At 53.1% G+C, this 17,471-nt stretch overlaps 6 protein-coding genes across 6 annotated transcripts; 2 read left to right on the top strand and 4 right to left on the bottom strand.

Moving 5' to 3' along the window:
* Positions 1-1,393: 1,393 nt before the first annotated feature.
* NCS54_00695200 (Hypothetical protein) lies at positions 1,394-3,127 on the top strand (the record flags this gene model as incomplete). Its single annotated transcript, XM_053152393.1, has 1 exon — positions 1,394-3,127. The coding sequence occupies one exon, from the start codon at positions 1,394-1,396 to the stop codon at positions 3,125-3,127; it is 1,734 nt and encodes a 577-aa protein (XP_053008368.1).
* A 363-nt stretch (positions 3,128-3,490) lies between these two features.
* Positions 3,491-3,883, bottom strand: NCS54_00695300 (Hypothetical protein; the record flags this gene model as incomplete). Its single annotated transcript, XM_053152394.1, has 2 exons — positions 3,491-3,559; positions 3,620-3,883. 2 exons carry the CDS (start codon positions 3,881-3,883, stop codon positions 3,491-3,493), a joined length of 333 nt encoding a protein of 110 aa, XP_053008369.1.
* Positions 3,884-4,567: 684 nt separating this feature from the next.
* Positions 4,568-5,457, bottom strand: NCS54_00695400 (TYR-PHOSPHATASE-2 domain-containing protein; the record flags this gene model as incomplete). Its single annotated transcript, XM_053152395.1, has 2 exons — positions 4,568-4,896; positions 4,950-5,457. The coding sequence occupies 2 exons, from the start codon at positions 5,455-5,457 to the stop codon at positions 4,568-4,570; spliced, it is 837 nt and encodes a 278-aa protein (XP_053008370.1).
* Positions 5,458-6,298: 841 nt separating this feature from the next.
* Positions 6,299-8,180, top strand: NCS54_00695500 (Hypothetical protein; the record flags this gene model as incomplete). The annotated part of the gene is made up of 3 exons (XM_053152396.1): positions 6,299-6,745; positions 6,806-7,277; positions 7,330-8,180. 3 exons carry the CDS (start codon positions 6,299-6,301, stop codon positions 8,178-8,180), a joined length of 1,770 nt encoding a protein of 589 aa, XP_053008371.1.
* A 448-nt stretch (positions 8,181-8,628) lies between these two features.
* Positions 8,629-10,244, bottom strand: NCS54_00695600 (Acyl-transf-3 domain-containing protein; the record flags this gene model as incomplete). The annotated part of the gene is made up of 2 exons (XM_053152397.1): positions 8,629-9,389; positions 9,443-10,244. The coding sequence occupies 2 exons, from the start codon at positions 10,242-10,244 to the stop codon at positions 8,629-8,631; spliced, it is 1,563 nt and encodes a 520-aa protein (XP_053008372.1).
* Positions 10,245-13,619: 3,375 nt separating this feature from the next.
* NCS54_00695700 (Delta-aminolevulinic acid dehydratase) lies at positions 13,620-15,067 on the bottom strand (the record flags this gene model as incomplete). The annotated part of the gene is made up of 2 exons (XM_053152398.1): positions 14,600-15,067; positions 13,620-14,528 (listed from the first exon to the last, which is right to left on the bottom strand). Exons 1-2 carry the CDS (start codon positions 14,849-14,851, stop codon positions 13,620-13,622), a joined length of 1,161 nt encoding a protein of 386 aa, XP_053008373.1. The 5' UTR covers positions 14,852-15,067.
* Between the last annotated feature and the right edge of the window lie 2,404 nt (positions 15,068-17,471).

The raw sequence follows: 17,471 nt of genomic DNA on the forward strand, positions 1-17,471 counted from the left end.
GGAGCAGGGGTGATTCGTTTGTTGGGAACTTGAACCCCTCGATGAGTTCGATACATATGCTGCAGCAATTGGGTAGGATTGCTATGGGCCGCAAATGCGAAACGACCATCATTTTAGTACATGCGTATGTGCAGATGTTTAAACGATATACGAAAGTTTACTCGCTCGCCCAGGTTGTAGAAACACGCCAAGCTCTCAGCTCCCAAGTCGTCATGTCGGAGGCCTATCAAAACAATATCGTTCCCTGTTTGAGTCAATGGCTGGAACGTGGTCGCAATTTGCAACGTTGATACCTCGCCCGGCGTATACCAGAGGAGACAGGACCACAGCAGAGAGACGACAAGGGAAAAGTCGACCTGGAACATGAACTGCGGTGCAACGATCAATGTGATGCTGAGTTCGGTATGGCGACGGAACAGAGCGAGGAGGCGCTTCTCTTCCAGTAGATGGAAGAGGAGATCTGAGGTAGGACAGCAGAATTGTGTGTTTGTGCTGCAGAGGTGTTGTTGAGACGGGCATTCAACTTGACCCTTGCAAGGGAGACACAGATACTGGCATGGAAAACAAAGGGCACTAGGATCTTCTTTCTTTAGGCGCCTTGCAGTTGCATTTCATATTGGCCTAGTGACACTCCAGAGCTCTTTCCCGGCACTGGCAGGCCTCTGTAGAAAATGCCAGCCGATATCGCACCGGCCGCCTGAAGATTACAGCGTGCCTACCTTCCGTTTTTCCCTTGATGGCTAAAAAAAAGTTGAGAGGTGAGCCTATTACCTTCCACGAATGATAAAACCTACGGAACGTGTGAGTTCCTTCCTTCTCGTCTCCCCCTCATCTGTCATCACCATCTCTGCTCTCCTCACATCGCTCCTCACTTTGACCTGAGCCTCAGACCTCTGCGAGTCTGCTCTCAACTGGGATATGGAGTTCACCTGGTGAACATCAGAGAAGATTCCATTTCCTCAGTCATCGACGGCTTTCGTGGTTATTCCTCTCCGGGGCGACATCTCCCGCTTTTGATTCGTTTTGGCACAGGTCGCTGATCAACCGCAGTTGATCCAGGCACTCTGTGAACAACTGTCGGCCCAACACACATTCACTCCTTTATTTTGTTTGTTTGTTAGTCACCTACAACGCAAAGCTCAATATGCCATCTGCCACAGTCACCTACGGGAAGAAGGGCCTGTTAAGGTCTCTGGGGTCACGTCGTCGCCAAAGGTACCTGGGGGAGTCGGTGTCACGAAGAAAATCAAGTAATATCCTCGCAATCTGCCTGGCGGAACAAAAACTGACTCATAAAGACTCACCCATATCTTCAGCTGCTGCTGCTGCTAGCAACACACCTCGACGAACATCACGGAAGAGAACCATCGGAGAACCGCAAAGTATTGAAGAGATGGCAAGCCGACTACTAGATGATTCGACTCTCCCCCTACAAGCCCGCGGCGAAGATTCATCCCCAAACAAACGTCGGGCTACTACCCCAAGCGTCACATTCCCCGCTGGAAGCGAACCTGCTATATCGCCACTTGAACTACCCTCCCCGCTTGAACAGCCTCCACCCCCTGCCGAGCCGCATACTAGACAGTTGCGAGTTGGCAAACATTCGCCAAAGAGACTCAGAGAAACTCCAAGACGGGCTGCCACGGCTCGAACACCCAGAGATGCACTCCAGAAGCGAAAGGAAAGGAGCTTGCAGCGATCCCTCGGTCCTACCAGGACGCTATCCCTTGACCCCTTAAAGTTCCACCCAACAGACAACCTGAAGGCCCCAGCATCTGTGCCGCTATCTACTGTTGACGGTAACGTCCGACGCCGTCTCACGAAGGATCAGAAAAACGCAGTCGTTCCTGAGGAGCCTACGGAGCCTAACAGCCCGGATGATATCAACCAGAAACTCCACGCTATGCTAGCCGCCACTGATGCCTTGAAGCCCTCGCCACCTCGACGGGCCAACAGTTCTGCTTCCAAGCTCACTCGAATGGTCCCAGCAAAAGTCTTTGCCAAGGTTTCGAATGCGTGGGACCGCCTACATGCGAAATCTTCACCCCAAGAAACAGGGACCCCGGGGAAAAAGTCACATAGTGGACAAGACTACGACAAGTCGGACAGGCTGGAGAGTGGACTTACATCATCACCCAGCAACATGTCTCCAATTAGCACGATCGAGATCCGCTTGAATGAAGGGGACAATCTCAACAAGAGAAAGGTCCAGCGGATTGTCGGTGGCCAGGTCTCTCGCAAGCCTGTTGCAGATGACGGCAAATCACTAAGGAGCGGAAAGTCCTTGGACGACCCATTTTCTGAAGGTGGTGGCTGGCGGACTCCGACAAGCTTTGAAAGTCGGCTGAAGAAGGGTCCGGACAACGATCAGAGTGTCATCCCTCCTCTGCCGCATAACCCCTTTGAGTCCGAGAAGGAATTCGACGACAACATTAAGGATAGGATCTTGAGCACTACACCAGTTGGATCGTCGACACCTCGAATTCGAGTTGAGCGAGTCTCGGCATCAAGCTCCGATCAAAGCCCTACGTTGCAAGCTCCAAAGCTCATACAAAAGCAGACCAGTTTACGACCGGCTGGCACGTCACTGAGCCATGGGCAAAGAGAGCTTGTAGGAACGTACCACTCAAAGCACGCTCGACCTGACTCTGGAAAGAGAACCCTAGTTGAATCTGTGAACGAGGCTCGAAAGGGCTGGGAGAAGGCAATGGGAGAAACGGATGCTTTCGGGTCTAAGAGGGTGAAGAAACATCCATCTCCCAGCAAGGAAGCATTGGAAAGTTTGGAGATGGCCTTTCGAAAGTATACGGACCTCAAGGTTTCTGGAGCCAGTATCGATGACCTGGACGAACTTGCGACTAGCTTCATGTCTACGAGTCCTTCTATGAAGCCTTACGAAAAGAAAAGGCGAAGTTGGAACCGTCTGTCGATCTCCAACATCGACGACGTGGCAGGACTACCACTTGGGAAGACACACCGCCGCAGAGGGTCTTCGCCGTCGATGGTGCCGTTGACACGAGTTCAATTGACATCAGAGAATCCACTCAAGTTGCACCGAGATATTCGACTGGCACCGCCTTATCGCCCACCAGGCTTTTCCCCTCATGACGTGGATGAGTTGCAGTGAGCGGGACCAAGAGGATCAGGGGGCGGAGGCAAGGAATGGTCAAGGATGAGAGGATTTGTTGCACAGACTGGGCGGCTTGGTCACCCCAGGAGCACGAGTGATTTGTACGAATTTTGATGGGAAAGACACGAGTGCTAGGAATTATGATATGGTAGTCTCGATTGACTGCAAGTTGTAACAGATAAGTCGCTGGCGACTGAAAGTTCAAAAGATTTAAGCTGCTTGATATGCGGCATAATAATACAGTTCTTCTCTCAACATGACTGAGGGTATCGTTTATCATAATCGTACATCATGTGTGTTATGGACACGTCCTGCTCTTGAGATGCTTAGCATCCTCTACTGATTCTTGTTCTTGGCGGTTTAGAAGCGACGGGCACGGCGATGAGAGCCGCGGCCATCGGTGCCATGCATGCGCCGAGTTCCAGCAGCCTGTTGATAAATCAGTCAGTGGTTGCTATAGGCAAGACATTTATTGTAGAGGAAACATACCTTGACACCAGGTCGACGAGTAAGGCTACCCTTGAGCTTAAGAAGGGCTCCGCTGACCTTGTCCTTCATGGAAGGCCTGCGCTGCTGATGATGAACGGGAGCAGCATGGGTACGGCGTCCGCCGCCCAAGAAGCCGCGACGAGGCTTTCTGGTGGCGGTTGTAGTGGTTGTGACAGTGTGGTGGGAGCGAGCCGGAGCACGACGGCGGGTGCTAAAGATGGAGCGGCGAGGGGTAGTATGGCGGTGAGTTCTTGTGAGAGGCATGTTGGGCTGTCTTTATTGGAAAAGAAATACGGTGTAGTTTGATTGTGCTTGTGCTTTGTGTGGCTTGTGATATTGATCTTGATTGTCTTAAAAGTGGCTGCTATGGGAGGAGTTGAGCATGTTATATACACGATTGACAGCTATAGAATTGCAAGTTTTTGAGGATATTGCATCACAGATTACGCCCTCTGATGCCATACCAAGACCCTGGTTTGCAAAAGGATCTGCGGTATTGAGGAAAAAGGGACCCTGCTTGAACGGTTGTACAGGAGAAACTTGGAAGTTGAAAACGGGACGGAGTTGAGGGTGGCGGGTTTGACGTTTTGGAGGAGGAGGGGATTGTGGTTTCATTGGTGGGAGGTTCAGTGGGGACCGAGATGCAGGGTCCGAAGTGGGGATGATGTCATAGGGCTGGGGGTTTGATGGTGGAGGGGAGATCGCAGGTTGGAGGAACAGGAGGATTAACTGCATCGAGATGGTGAAACGTCAAGATCCAAGATTGAAAGGCTCGATGATGTTGCGTAAGTTTTGGAAGCAAGAAAAGATGTTTCACGGCAATGCATGGGTTGGTATTGCTACGCCTGGTATCACTTGAGTTTGCGAGGTAATCCAACTGAGAAAGCCTTGGCTGATGGCATCAACCACAACGATCCAAAAATAACCAACACCCTGTCGCTTCTGGTATCACTCCCTCAGGTTCTTCTTGATCGTCTCCAAATCATCAGCCGAGAACCCCAAGGCCTTGGTGACGTAGCCATCCCACCCACCAAACTCGGCATCAACCCCCTCGACAAAGGCTTTCCAGAAGGTCGGCCGCAGGCTCGCCATGTTCCAGAACCCGGGCGTCTCGGGGTCGTCTACGCCGAGGGCTGTCTTGATGAAGACGACGAGCCGGTCACGAGCTTGTTCCGTGCCGATCCGGGAGAGCATGTAGTCAAAAACCACGTCGGGCTGCTCCGTGCCGGCGAGGGTCTGGAGGAGACCGGCGACTACACCTGTGCGATCTCGGCCAGCTGTGATACATGAGTGCCTGTCTACTTGTATTTCAAATAGGAGGTGTACTTACCTGTGCAGTGGAAGAGAAAAGGCTCCTGGGGCTTATCTCTCACGTGCTCTAGGACAGCGCGGATGGTTGGCTTGTACGCCCTCGCAACAGCCAGCAACTGCTCTCTCCAAGCAGTGCTCCCATCATCAACAGCGAAAACAGCAGGGTCAGGCGATCCAGGATATGAGCCATCACGCTCATAAAAGATAAACTTGACACCAGGAACTTCAGGGCTCGGGTATCCAGCGCGCTCGCGCTCACTGCGCAAGTCAAAGACGGTACTGACGTTGGCGGCCAACCAGGCGAGTGCCTCTGGGTCGGCGGCGGCGGCGTCGAGCATCCCCGAGCGGAAAATGCGGCCGGGGCGGATGGCGCTTCCCGGCACGGCGCCGAGGTCGCGGACGTTGACGAGGGAGCGGGTCGGGATGAAGGGCGGGGATGATAGCGCGGCGGCGAGGGGCTCCGAGGGGATGGCGTCGCGGACGTGGGTTGCCGCGAGGGCTTCGAGGTCTGCGCGCGAGAGGGTCATATTGTTTTTGGTTTCTCAAGGTTTTTGGGAGGTGTAGAGTGGAAGAATAGTGACGTTTGGATGTGGGCTGAGTAGAGATGAGCTATACAGACGGGTGCTGATAGTTTTATAGTCGCATAAGCAGGTAGGCGGCCGATATTCAAAACGCCGTCGGATACGCATCCCTCAATACAGATCCGTTTGTGCAACATGGTCATTAACTTAGTCCCCGAACTGCTCAGCAGCTCATCGTATCTCGCTCTCATTCCCCTCCTAGTTAGGGACGGAGTTCTTAATTGCCCCGCATCTCCGCTAGAGCTTATAGATGGTCTAGGCATCAAAGGAACAGCTCAACAGCTTCAGCTTCAGCTCGTGACATTAGCTAGGGGGGTTGAAAATAGATCCAGAGCTAGCCTGGGGTTGAGTTTTCGGCAGGGACGGGATGGGCGGCCACATGGCAGAATTGCCCCGTCATTCCAGGAACAAGCTTGATGGATCGTGGGGTTCGTATAGGTTAGTGGTCAGACTGTTCCATTCAACCTGGAGACAGTTGATGCCTAAGAGGCATCTAGAACGTAGGTATGTAAGAACATGTTTAGCAGTGGGAAGACATGCAAAGAGAACCGAGATCGGACAAAAATGATCCAATTGATCAACTCGATGCTTCCTTCCCCAAGACTTTGTTGAAATGGCGTTCCCCCACCAAAAATAATAAACCAAAAATATCCCTTATCGATAACATCTCCGACCTCGCTGCCATGACTATCACCGCCAGTCGATGATCCTCTCTACTTCCTCACCACCACTCTAATATCCATTTAGTAAGCTCATTGATACCCGTTGCCAATCCGGGAGACAGACAATGGCTGTCCCCTTCCTCAGATGGGGCCTCCCCATCATTGTCGTCGCTCTCGCAGTCGCATACCGCCTCCAGCAGCCTCTCAACAAGGCCAATTCAGCCACGTTCTGCTATACAGGCGTGCGTACACATGATTCAGAGCTCCCCTCTGCCCAGTGTTTCTCTGTCGTCGACGGTGTCTTCACCGCTGTATGGAACAAGGAGGTAGATGACCAACTGCACAATCAGACTGATGGCTACGTGATTCCGGGTCTGTGGGACGGACACGGGCACTTGCTTCAGTATGGAGAGTTTCTTCACTCTGTCGACTTGTTTGGTGCTCAGACTCTGGATGAGGTGCGGTCTAGGATTAAGAAGTATCTTGCTGATAACCCTGGAGCTGGGTCCAAGGATAACTGGGTTCGTGGTGTCGGTTGGGACCAGACGTTCTATGGCCGTATGCCCACAGCTGTAAGTTAACTACCTATATATCATCTCATCTACTGGGAAACCCTTACAAACCCCATACAGGCCGATATTGCAGAGGACCCAGAACTCAAGGACATCTATCTCATGCTCGACCGTATCGATGTCCACTGCACCTGGGTATCCCAACCCGTCCTCGACCTCCTCCCTTCAGACCTCCCTGAGACAGTCCCCGGCGGCGAGATTGTCCGTGAACCAGGCCTGGGCGTCTTCTGTGACAATGCCATGGACCTTGTTCTTTCCATCTGGCCAAAGCCCGGAACCGACTTCAAGACCCGAGCTGTCAAGACCGCCATGAAGCGTCTCAACGAGGTCGGCCTCGTGGGTATGCACGATGCCGGTGCTACTCCAGAGACTCTGACACTCTACAATGAGCTCTCGTCGGATGATGACTGGTCTGTCCGTGTCTACGCCATGCTCGAGTGTCCCCAGCGCAACTCGTATTGTCCCGACGAGGCCGTCAAGTTTGCCCGTGACGACGACCGCTTCGCAGTCCAGAGCGTCAAGCTCTTTGCTGGTAAGTCTAGCCCTTAGTCGTCATCAATCCATAAATACTGACTCTTAGAAAGACGGTGCCCTCGGTAGCTGGGGAAGCGCCATGCTTGAGCCCTACTCGGATCACCCCTGGACATCGGGCACCCTCCTCATCAACGCCTCAGCCCTCACAGACGTTGCAAAGCGCTGGGCTGCTGATGGATATCAGGTCAACATCCACGCTATAGGCGATCTCGCCAACCGAAATGCCATCGACGCCCTCGAGGCCGCACTCGTTCAGCAGTGTCTCAACGAGGCCACTGCACAAGATGCCTCCCCTTCAGCATCAGATGATGCCATCGCTCAAGATCAAGCCAAAGCGCTCGCTACTTGCCAATCCCGCCACCGCTTCCGCATCGAACACGCCCAGATCATTCATCCAGACGATCAACGTCGCATCCACTCCATCGGAATCCTCCCCTCAATCCAGCCCACTCATGCCACATCAGACATGAAGTACGCCCTTTCTCGCCTCGGTTCAGACCGTCTCTCTTCCTCCGCCTATCGCATGCGCTCTCTCCTGCCTGCCCGGCCCATCCTGGGTAGTGACTTTCCCGTTGAGCCCCCGAACCCCTTCCAGGGCATCTATGCTGCCGTGGCCCGCCGGAATCCGCACACAGGCCATGGCACTGATGATAGCCCTGATGGCTGGCATACAGAAGAGGCTCTAAGTCTGGATCAGGCTCTATGGGGTTTCTCCGGCGCCCCTGCTTATGGAGCCTTTCTTGATGGCCGTGCTGGTGTCATTCGTGAGGGCGCCTTGGCCGACTGGGTTGTTCTGGATCATCCTATTGAGGAGGTGGACATTGAAGATTTGCGAACTCTCAAGGTGAGAGAGACATGGGTGGCAGGCAAGAGAGTCTACAAGCGCCCCAGTTCGGAATAACATGTTGGAAGACATCAGCCAGGAAAATCAGGAGTTCAGGGTATTTAAACACGTATAAAGGCTAGATCATTGGAGATCAAAATACGACATCTTGTTTCAATCTGCTTCCATTGATTCTTAGCATTCTGATTGAACTGAGCTCTCCTTGACTGCCCCGACATACACACAAGATTCACCCTCAATCTCTGACAATGTTTCCACGTTGTCGCTATCTAGTGTAGTCGCCCTCGCGACCAAGACTAAGGAAATGGAGCCGAAGAGGCTACGCCGGGACAAAGTCCGGGGACTTTCCTGTCCTCTATCCCGCAACATGATAAATTCATCCACCTAGAACGCCGTGTGCTGGGTCTCGCATCCTGGAGCCCACCTTCTGCGCATGTCGCAACCTGTGTACCGCTAAACGCCAAAAACCACATGTCATAACCAGTGTACTTTAAGTTGGCCGCCCCTACTCGGCCTTGACAATAAGCTTGCTTTCCCACCACTTGGCAAACTTGACCGTGGGAATGTCGACGGCTCGCCAAAAGATGTCGGCCCACCAGAAAACGGTTGGGATGACAAAGAACGAGCTCAGGACAAAGCCAGCTGTGAACCAGTTGCCCTCAATGCCTGTCAGGCCATAAGCCCACATCTCAAACCGATATCCGACAGCATGGATGACAGGTCCATGCATTAGATAAAGGGCGTAAGAGATCTTGCCCAGGTATTGGACGAAAGCCGAGTTGAAAACTCGCTGCCAGTTAGCCGAGCGGCTCACAGAAAGTACGAATATGACAGCGCCCGTACACTGCCAGTATCGATACTTCTCGGCCGTCCACCACTTAGGAATTAACGACGTGAGGTAGATCCATCCTGGGGTGGTATCGCCTCCCTGGTCAGGTTGGCTCATGAAGTAAAGGCCCAGGATGCTAAGGAGAGCCCATAAAATGCCCTGGAGTGTCCGGCGGCGAGGGGGTTGAGTCTTTTCCTCGATGGGTAGGGCGGGGGCCGAGACGTGGGCACCTCTAATATGATCCATCTCGGCAAGGACCATGCCGCAAAGGAACATGAGAAACTCCCACTGAGAGTTCCGGTAGGTGAAGAGCATGATACCGCCAACGGTGAGGAATCGATACTGGGTCCGAAGTCGTGCAGTGCCTAGGAGGGTGAGGAACAGATACAGGGAGCAACGGAATTCGACGGGAATTGTCCAAAGGTGTTGGTCATAGTCTGGAAAGGGTCAGCCACATGGAAAAAATATAGAAAGCATTGAAAGTACTTACTGGTACTTCCACCATGAGTCTTCCAGCCAAAGACATGGACGAATTTAAACATGTCCTTTGCCCAATCCGCCAATTGAGCATAGTTTGTCTTGAGCCTGGTGGGGTGAGGCTCGATGACGTTTCTCATGTAAGTGCGGTCCAAAGCAAATGCCCGAGTCCCTTCATACGCTCCTGAACGGATAAGAGCAACGATCATCAAAGTAGAGATTGCAGTAGGTAGATAGAGACGGATGCCTCGTCGAAACACCAGAGAGCTCATAGCAGTGGAGAAGTCCTGGCTGCTTCGGCTCCGGATGAGCTTCAGGGGTCGATAGGAGAGGGCATAGCCCGAGATGACAAAGAAAAGACAGACAGCGGGTGGTCCTTGAAACCATAGTCGTAGGATGGGAAGCTTGAGGATATAATAGTGAGAGTCGTTGCAGCCCCAGCCCTTGGCAATGACAAAGGCTTGGTAGAAGAAGTGGCAGAACAAGACGACAAGGGCAGCAACGCCTCGCATGCCATCAAGATATGCCGTAGGGGCGAGCTTGGCGGGTCGGATCTGCTCACGAGCATGGCGGCCCTGGAGGAAGCTGGGGACGAAGAACCAGGCGAGGCGGACGAGGAAGACCCTCCAGGGTGTTGATCGGAGGTAGTCGACAGGAGCGAGGATGGGACCGGCCCATTTTGTGAGGAGGAATCTGTGTTCTAGGTCATTCCGTCCGCTGTCGCTATCAACATCAGAGATGGATCTGTCGTCGAGCAAGCCCATCTTCTCTTCCTCCGAGGGCGACCTGTAGTGTGTAGGAGAGTGGCCGTTCATTGTTCCAGCAGAATCGGCCAAGAGGAGATGAGATTGAAGGAGAAGAGGGGAGGGAGGTCTCCAATGAAAGAGGGAAGGAGACGGTCAAGTATCTGAGCAAAAATGTTGAACGAGGGAAGGAAGGAAGGAACCAAGCAAGCAAGGAAATGGAAAGGAGGAAGGAGAGGTTGGGGATCGCCACGCTTCTATGACTGGGACAACCGATATCTCATGAGATGGATCAGATGCCGGTTCAAAAAATGAATGACTAGGGCCCAAAATAGATCAAATGGATGATGTTTTGAACCACCATCGAAAAAAGAAGTCGTGATGTGAGCGAGAGGAGGAGGAGGAGAGATGCCAAGAGATGACCGCCAGGGGAACCTCTGCTGGGCTTTTGATGTATTTCAAGGCGGGGAGCACAGCTGTATCGATTATGCTGAAAAGAAAGAGACAGTATAGAAGAACACAATGAACGATGAGGAGGTCCTGCATGAATCAAGTGATGAATATACAGTACATCACAGTGCCCGACCAGTGACGGTGCCATGCAGGTGGCCGCCAGGTCATGAATCAAATGGCTGGCTCTCAGCTCACGCCCGGCGCCTCAACAACGGAAAGTGACATGCTATTTTCCACTCGAGACGGGGTTTCGTCTCGATCTCTTGCTTCTGTGTTTGTCTCTCCTCTTACACGCCGTGGTTCAACTCTACGTGCCGTCTCTCCCCACCACCACCACCACAGGGGGATAATACCCACCACGAATCCACCCACCACCACGCCTTGGATGCTGTCGCTGGCCCATCCGCGAGCCCTAGCGCCGCAGTAGAGGGTCCCATCGGATGGGGCTAGCCAGGGGATGGATTGCGGTCTGCGGCGACGGTCGCGGGACTGCGGCGATCTTCAGCAGCTCAGTGGGCATCAAACCCAGCTTTTTCCAGACTTGCGTCGCATACACGGAGCAGATCATACAGCTGAGGGCATCGAGATGCCGATAACCGATCATGAATGTTTCATAAAATAGAAACTGCTTCAAGTTATGAGACCTGTAACAGAGCAAAGGCGGCTTGATATTATGCGTGGTTGTGGTGGTTTTGCCCCGTGCCCTGTAGTTCCCAGGAACCCGGGCCGTGTGTACAGAAAAGGACAAGGACGCCGGGCGGCAAAGACAAGCATTGGCCAAGAACGCCAAGTCTGCATCCTGGGCAATAGACTTTTTGGGGGTGAGTGGGTGTCCCTGATTCGGTTCTGACCATTGACCGGGGGTTTAGAGAGAGTTACATGGAGTTTCATCTGGCATAGACTTGCAAAGTTTCTGTATCAGTTGTTTGCATTGGATAACCAGACGATGGCTTCAGTTGAACATCTCTTAAACCTGATTCTGAAATATTCATCGTTCGTCATATACCGCCTCTGTCTTGCACTGACGTCTACTTCTCCACCAATGACCCAAAAACCACCCATGAAGCTCTTTGTTTTGGTCCATGATGTCCTCCCACACCACCCCCAGTTATTTCCGACATGGGGTTCCATTCTTTTTCCAACCTTGGACCCAGGAGGAACGCGCGTACAGGGAAGTCCAGGTCCCCTTTTTTCCCTATACTGTCCAGAAGGCCGACCAAAGACAGCGATCATGCCATGAATTTGGTTCCCAGAAACAGTCAACTGGATACCCGCGCTTCATCTGCCACCCAGATCTCATCCCTGCTCTGCGTTGTTGGTTCGTCACAGAGGACACGGACGGGTAGCCGCCCTGATGATCCCAACGTCCATCGTCATCTGGATTGTTCGTACTCTTGGTGATCTGCGCGCACTTCCAAGTTTTCAAGTCCGAGTATGCAAGTTACCACTTTTTGCGTCGTCATGTCTAATTCATGGTGTTGAATGTTGTGAATGTTTATGTTTCCCCCAGCCACTATCGAAACCCACCACGGAAGTGGTGTTGACACACGGTGAGGCTGAAAACAAAGTGCACATCCTTCAGCTGAACCCAAAGTCCCTTGTTCAGCTCAGCCAAAAGCCTCAATTCGTCTGTACAGATAAGTACCTAGTTCAACCCTTGCCAAGGGATGATTATTGACATCTCGAACTTCCACCACTTCCACCGCCCTGAGCCGAAATTTTATGGGTATTATCCCATGGGAGACGGCCTTCTCCTTTTGGTCTACAACCACACGGCCGAATCCCTCTGTCAGGAAGAACATCAATGGGGACATTCCCACCTTTAACAGTCTTAATAGGCGGCTACTGCATCACCCTCGAGGTTCCCCCAGCCAAGGACCCATCAGCCCAACCACGCCATCAACACAAAGAGGCACAAGCACAGAGACAGAAAAGCTTAGCCTTCTCCCCTTGCCCCCCATGATACGGCGGCTGTCGCGCTGTCTCCCTACCCCTTCGCCCTGTTACCCACATGGCGGGCACACGACAAGACAGCTGGAGCCATGGAGCCTCCGGTTGGAGGGGAAGCTCGACGACTCTGGCGGCTTCTTTGAGCTGACGACGCCGACGGACCCAGATTTCTTGATGACATTCATACAGTGCCGTCGCCCGGGTTTCACTACCGTGCTGTGTGATCCATGTATCGCCCATTGATCCTAGGTCTTGATGGTGTGCGTGCATACAAGCCACCTCCACAACTGAAGCCATTCATCCCCTGTCCACGTCCTCTGCCGGCTCATGACTTCTATTTATACCCCTCATAGCTCTGTCATCAAGCTGAGTGAGCATGCCTTATATATCATTGATGCCCATTATTCCATGGCCCTCCCCGTCGTTCCTGTTTGTGCGCATCGCTCAATCCCACGACAAGTTTCATCATGCCATTCACCTGAATTATGCTTCACCAACTCCCGTCACAATCTTCTAGGTTCTCCTTGGCACCACTGATAAGATATCAACATCCTCATCGCGTCATTCGGCCGTCCTCGATGAGAAGCGTAAGTCTCCGACAGTTGAAACACATCCTTGGCATCAACCTGAGATCTCAAACATCTGGTCTGCCGACCTTACCGTCGCAACCGGGCCCCAGAGGCCAAGCATCTCAAAACTCAACACGCAAAATTACACAGCAGCAGCTATCCGCGACTTCTCCTGAGGCCTCCCATGAATGTGAATAATTCTTTTGCATTTCATGTTTTGCCTTCTATCGGCTTGAGCGTTGTTGTAGCCGTCTAAACTCAACTACTTGTTTTGTTTTACAAGGCTCCTCTCCACGAGGGCCGGTCATAAAAAAGAGCGATAACGAACCCCATTACCCGTAATCCCTTGCTGTAAATCAATCCATGGCTCCCGGCTTATTTAATCATCCAAGTTTTTCAGTAAAACACCCCCAACGCCTTTAACGACCAGTTCACTGCAGTCCGTGGCCCATGGTATATATGTTGTTCGTCGTGCTTAGTTCTCGAGCCAGTCCAGGAAGTCGGGGGTGAAGTAGCTGACCACGATCGTGGCTCCCGCTCGAAGGATACCCTCGGTCGACTCAAATGCCATGGCCTTGAGGTCAAACACACCCGCCTTGGCTCCAGCGTGGATCATGGCGTACTCACCGCTGACCTGGTAGGCGGCCACGGGGAGATCCTTGCCCAGCTCCTTGGCGTCACTGATAATGTCGAGGTACTGGCTTGCAGGCTTGACCATAATAATGTCAGCACCCTCGTTGATGTCTCGAACAAGAGCTCGTCGGGCAAGACCACGGCCACCAGGGGGGAGCTGGTAGCACTTGCGGTCACCAAATGAGGGCGCAGATCCAGCAGCGTCTCGGAAAGGACCGTACAAGCAACCAGAGAACTTGGCCGAGTATGACATGAGCACAGTCTTGTGTGCAATGCCCTCCTCAATCAACTTGAGCTTGATGGCGCGAATGCGACCATCGTTCATGTCTGAGGGAGCAACGCAGTGAGCTCCAGCCTTGGCGTAGGCAATAGCGACATCCGAAATACGGTCAACAGACAGCTGGTTGTTGAGGCTGCCGTCATCGCGCAGGATACCGCAGTGGCCGTGGGAAGTGTACTCGCAGAGGCAGACATCGCAGCAGATGAAGAGCTGGGGGAAACGTCGACGGATAAGCTGGATGGCCTTGATGACAGGGCCCTCGGGGTCATCGGCGGCGGTGCCCAGAGCGTCCTTGGTGCCATTTCGCATGGGGACACCAAAGAGCATAACTGAGCGCAGGCCCTTGTGGACGAGAGGCTCGAGGAAGGGGATCAGCTTGTCGACGCTAAGCTGGTGCTGGCCAGGGAGAGAGGGAACGAGGATCATGTCGCCTTCGCCATCGGTGACAAAGATGGGGTAGATGAGCATCGACTAGAAGCACCAAGTTAGCGGGTTTTCTCCCTTGCGAATGTCTTGTCTCGGGTTCCAATTGCAACGCTTACCTTGGTGAGTTGACGCTCGGCCTGCCACGAGCGGGCCAGAGGGTGGAAGTATCCGCCATGAAGTTGGCTCGAGATGTCGCCCGAGATGCTGACGCTGGTCGCGGCGGTGCTGGCGTAGGACATGGCCCGCGAGATGTGCGATGCTCGGTCGTCAAGAGTGGAGACGGAGGAGCGTGGGCCTGGAATCTGAGGGCGGCGAGCGGCATTGGTGTCGCGGAGGCTGAGGTCCTGAACAAGGCTGGAGAAGGACATGATGGCGGTGTCAATTGGAGAGATTGCTGAGTGAGGAAGAAGGTTGACGGTCGGAAAAAGACGGTTTTTTCTTCGGCGTGGGGGAAGAACGGTAGCAATGACACGATGCGGGCAGGGCAGGTGGCCAATTTTCAGCTTTGGCAGGAGGGGCCTCTGATAGCGGAATCGCCCGGATGAATGGCGGAGAACGAATCTCTTGAACGAGACGAAACAGTGCAAGAACGACACACGACGCAATTGAGGATCTGGGAATGGGGAGAGAAGGAGGAAAGAAAACGGTGAGGGAGGAAGAGGGAGGAGGATGGTGAAAAATGAACTCCGAGGGATGGGATGGATGGATGCGACTCAGCCCAGGATCGGGATTGATTTGCAATTGCCAATGACAGAGTCGCCATAAGCCTTCCTCAGGTTCCGTCTGCGACTTCCTTCCTTGCACATGTGCGCTCCATGGAAGGCGCGGCGGAAACGCCTTTCCGGCACAAGATCGGTCAACCTCGGGATGTCCGGCGTCCAGCCAATCAGGGGCCGAGATCACCCACCGCGCCCATGGCGCCCTCCAATCGCTGTCGCTTGCCACTGAAGGTCTCCGCTGAGGAATCTGTTGGAAAAACCGCTGCACCGGCGAGTACCGGCGCGCATCCAGGCCAGATTGGGCAATTGTAACAGGCGAGCGAGACCCTTGAGACAGGGGATGAAAAAATATGGACGGGGTTGAGATAAATACTGAGACGTTTTGTGTTGGGAGTCACCTCCTAGGCTGTCTCTCTTATTTCTGCCCCTCACAACGTGCAGGCTTTTTTTCCCTCATGCAGCAGTCAGAACCTGCCGTCCCCGCAGACCAATCACGGCCCCAGACTTTCTAATTGTTGGTGTGGTCGTGTGCCCGCCTCCTCGCCCGCTCCTCTCTCGCCTTTGTTGCCGGCCGCTGCCGGTTGCCGGACGGTGGAACAGGTGGGGATGGAGGACCGCACGGCATTCACGGACGGGTTGGATTCGAGCATTTCCGGAGGAGTAGGAGATGCTCTATTACGGAGCAGTTGTTTATCGAATGATCCCATTGCACGCATCTCCTCGGCCGGGAGCTGCTTACTTTATCGTTCCCCCCGCTATCAGACTAGGTATGTGAGACATGGGGTTTGTCGTATTCGGTTGCCGAGAATGTCTTGCCTGTGAGGATGTGGCTTGCGCACAAAGTCGACATCGTTTCTTCCCAACAACTCAGGTTGGGCATTTGAAATTCCATGGCCGCCCTTGGCTGTTTATCTACACCAGAACGGTCACTGGCTTTCTCCTCTGGTCATCTCGAAGCCCTCCAACCATGGCGGGGTTGACAAGCTGACACTTTGCCACCCTCTCAGCCCTGCAGAGCGACAGTAAACCCTCCTTGATAACCGCCAACGTGTTCAAGATGCCACCGTCCTCAGACACAGTCAGCTCGTAAGTGTCTTGTAACCGATCAAACTGCACCCTTTCATGCCCGTACCCTTCATGTACGTGTCCAAACACATGCAGCAGTGGACGGACACGCCAGAGCTCTCGCAAAAGATGACGGCATCCAAGCCTCATAAGATCAAGATGACCTAACGGTGGACCGTGAGTGACAAGGATATCGGTATTTTCTGGGACAGTACTTGACCAAATGTCCTCCGGCCGAGGATATTGAAAGGCCCAGTTGCCATGGCGTGGTGATAGAGGACTCCCATATATCCTCAAGCGCCGGCCGTTAGCACAGGTGATGGTTATCATCTCGTTTTCGAGATAAGTGCAGCTCCCCCAGTCAAGCTTCGCTCTTTCTTCCGCGTCCTTTTCGGAACGATCACAGGCTTGATCGAGTAATATATCGTGGTTTCCTGCAATAACGATCTTGTGGGGATGAGGCTGGGATGAAAGCCATGATATGGTCTCCTGGAGCTCCTTGAGAGAGCCCGACTGTGTGAGGTCGCCAGCGTGTATCAACACATCGCCAGGAGGCAAGTCGAAATGGGCATTGTGCGTGTCCGATATGCACACAATCGACACCGGGTTTGCCAAGGTCTCGTAGGCGATGCGGCGGTGCGTGTAAATGTAGTGTGCTATAAACTTGCACGGGCCGGACCAAAACTCTTGCCATTTGGTCGGACGCGGTCTGTTTATCAAGGCTTCGAGGCCTGATGGCCGGCTTGAAAAGAGCATGATGTTGATGAATAGACGAAGAGTGCTTGTCTCACTTATGCAGAGTTGAGGCCAAGTACATAAGTGATTAGGCACCCATCCACCCATCTATAACAACCACGGTGCGAATCTGCCCATGCCGAATCAATAATTTGTATTCATATCACGTGTATGGGCATTGAGATATGAGTCAAAAGCCAGATACTGCCGTTTTGGCCATGCTGATGTCCAGGTGGTGCTGACCAGTTCCGCAAGTTCAACAAATTCACAGGCGACAATAACGCAGGCTACCTAACCTACCCAGGTATGCCTGTGGAAGGTTTGTCAAACGGCCGTAGTCTCAATTTCCAATCTTCACTTCAGTCGAATATCCAAGTACGTGAATCTTATGCGTCGTTCTTTCTTTTAAACCAAGCATCAGCTCCCACGTTGGTCGACGCGCGAAGCAGAGAAGTCCCCGAGTCACAGC

The sequence above is a fragment of the Fusarium falciforme genome, chromosome 5, assembly GCF_026873545.1.
Source record: "Fusarium falciforme chromosome 5, complete sequence".
Lineage (NCBI taxonomy): Eukaryota > Fungi > Ascomycota > Sordariomycetes > Hypocreales > Nectriaceae > Fusarium > Fusarium falciforme.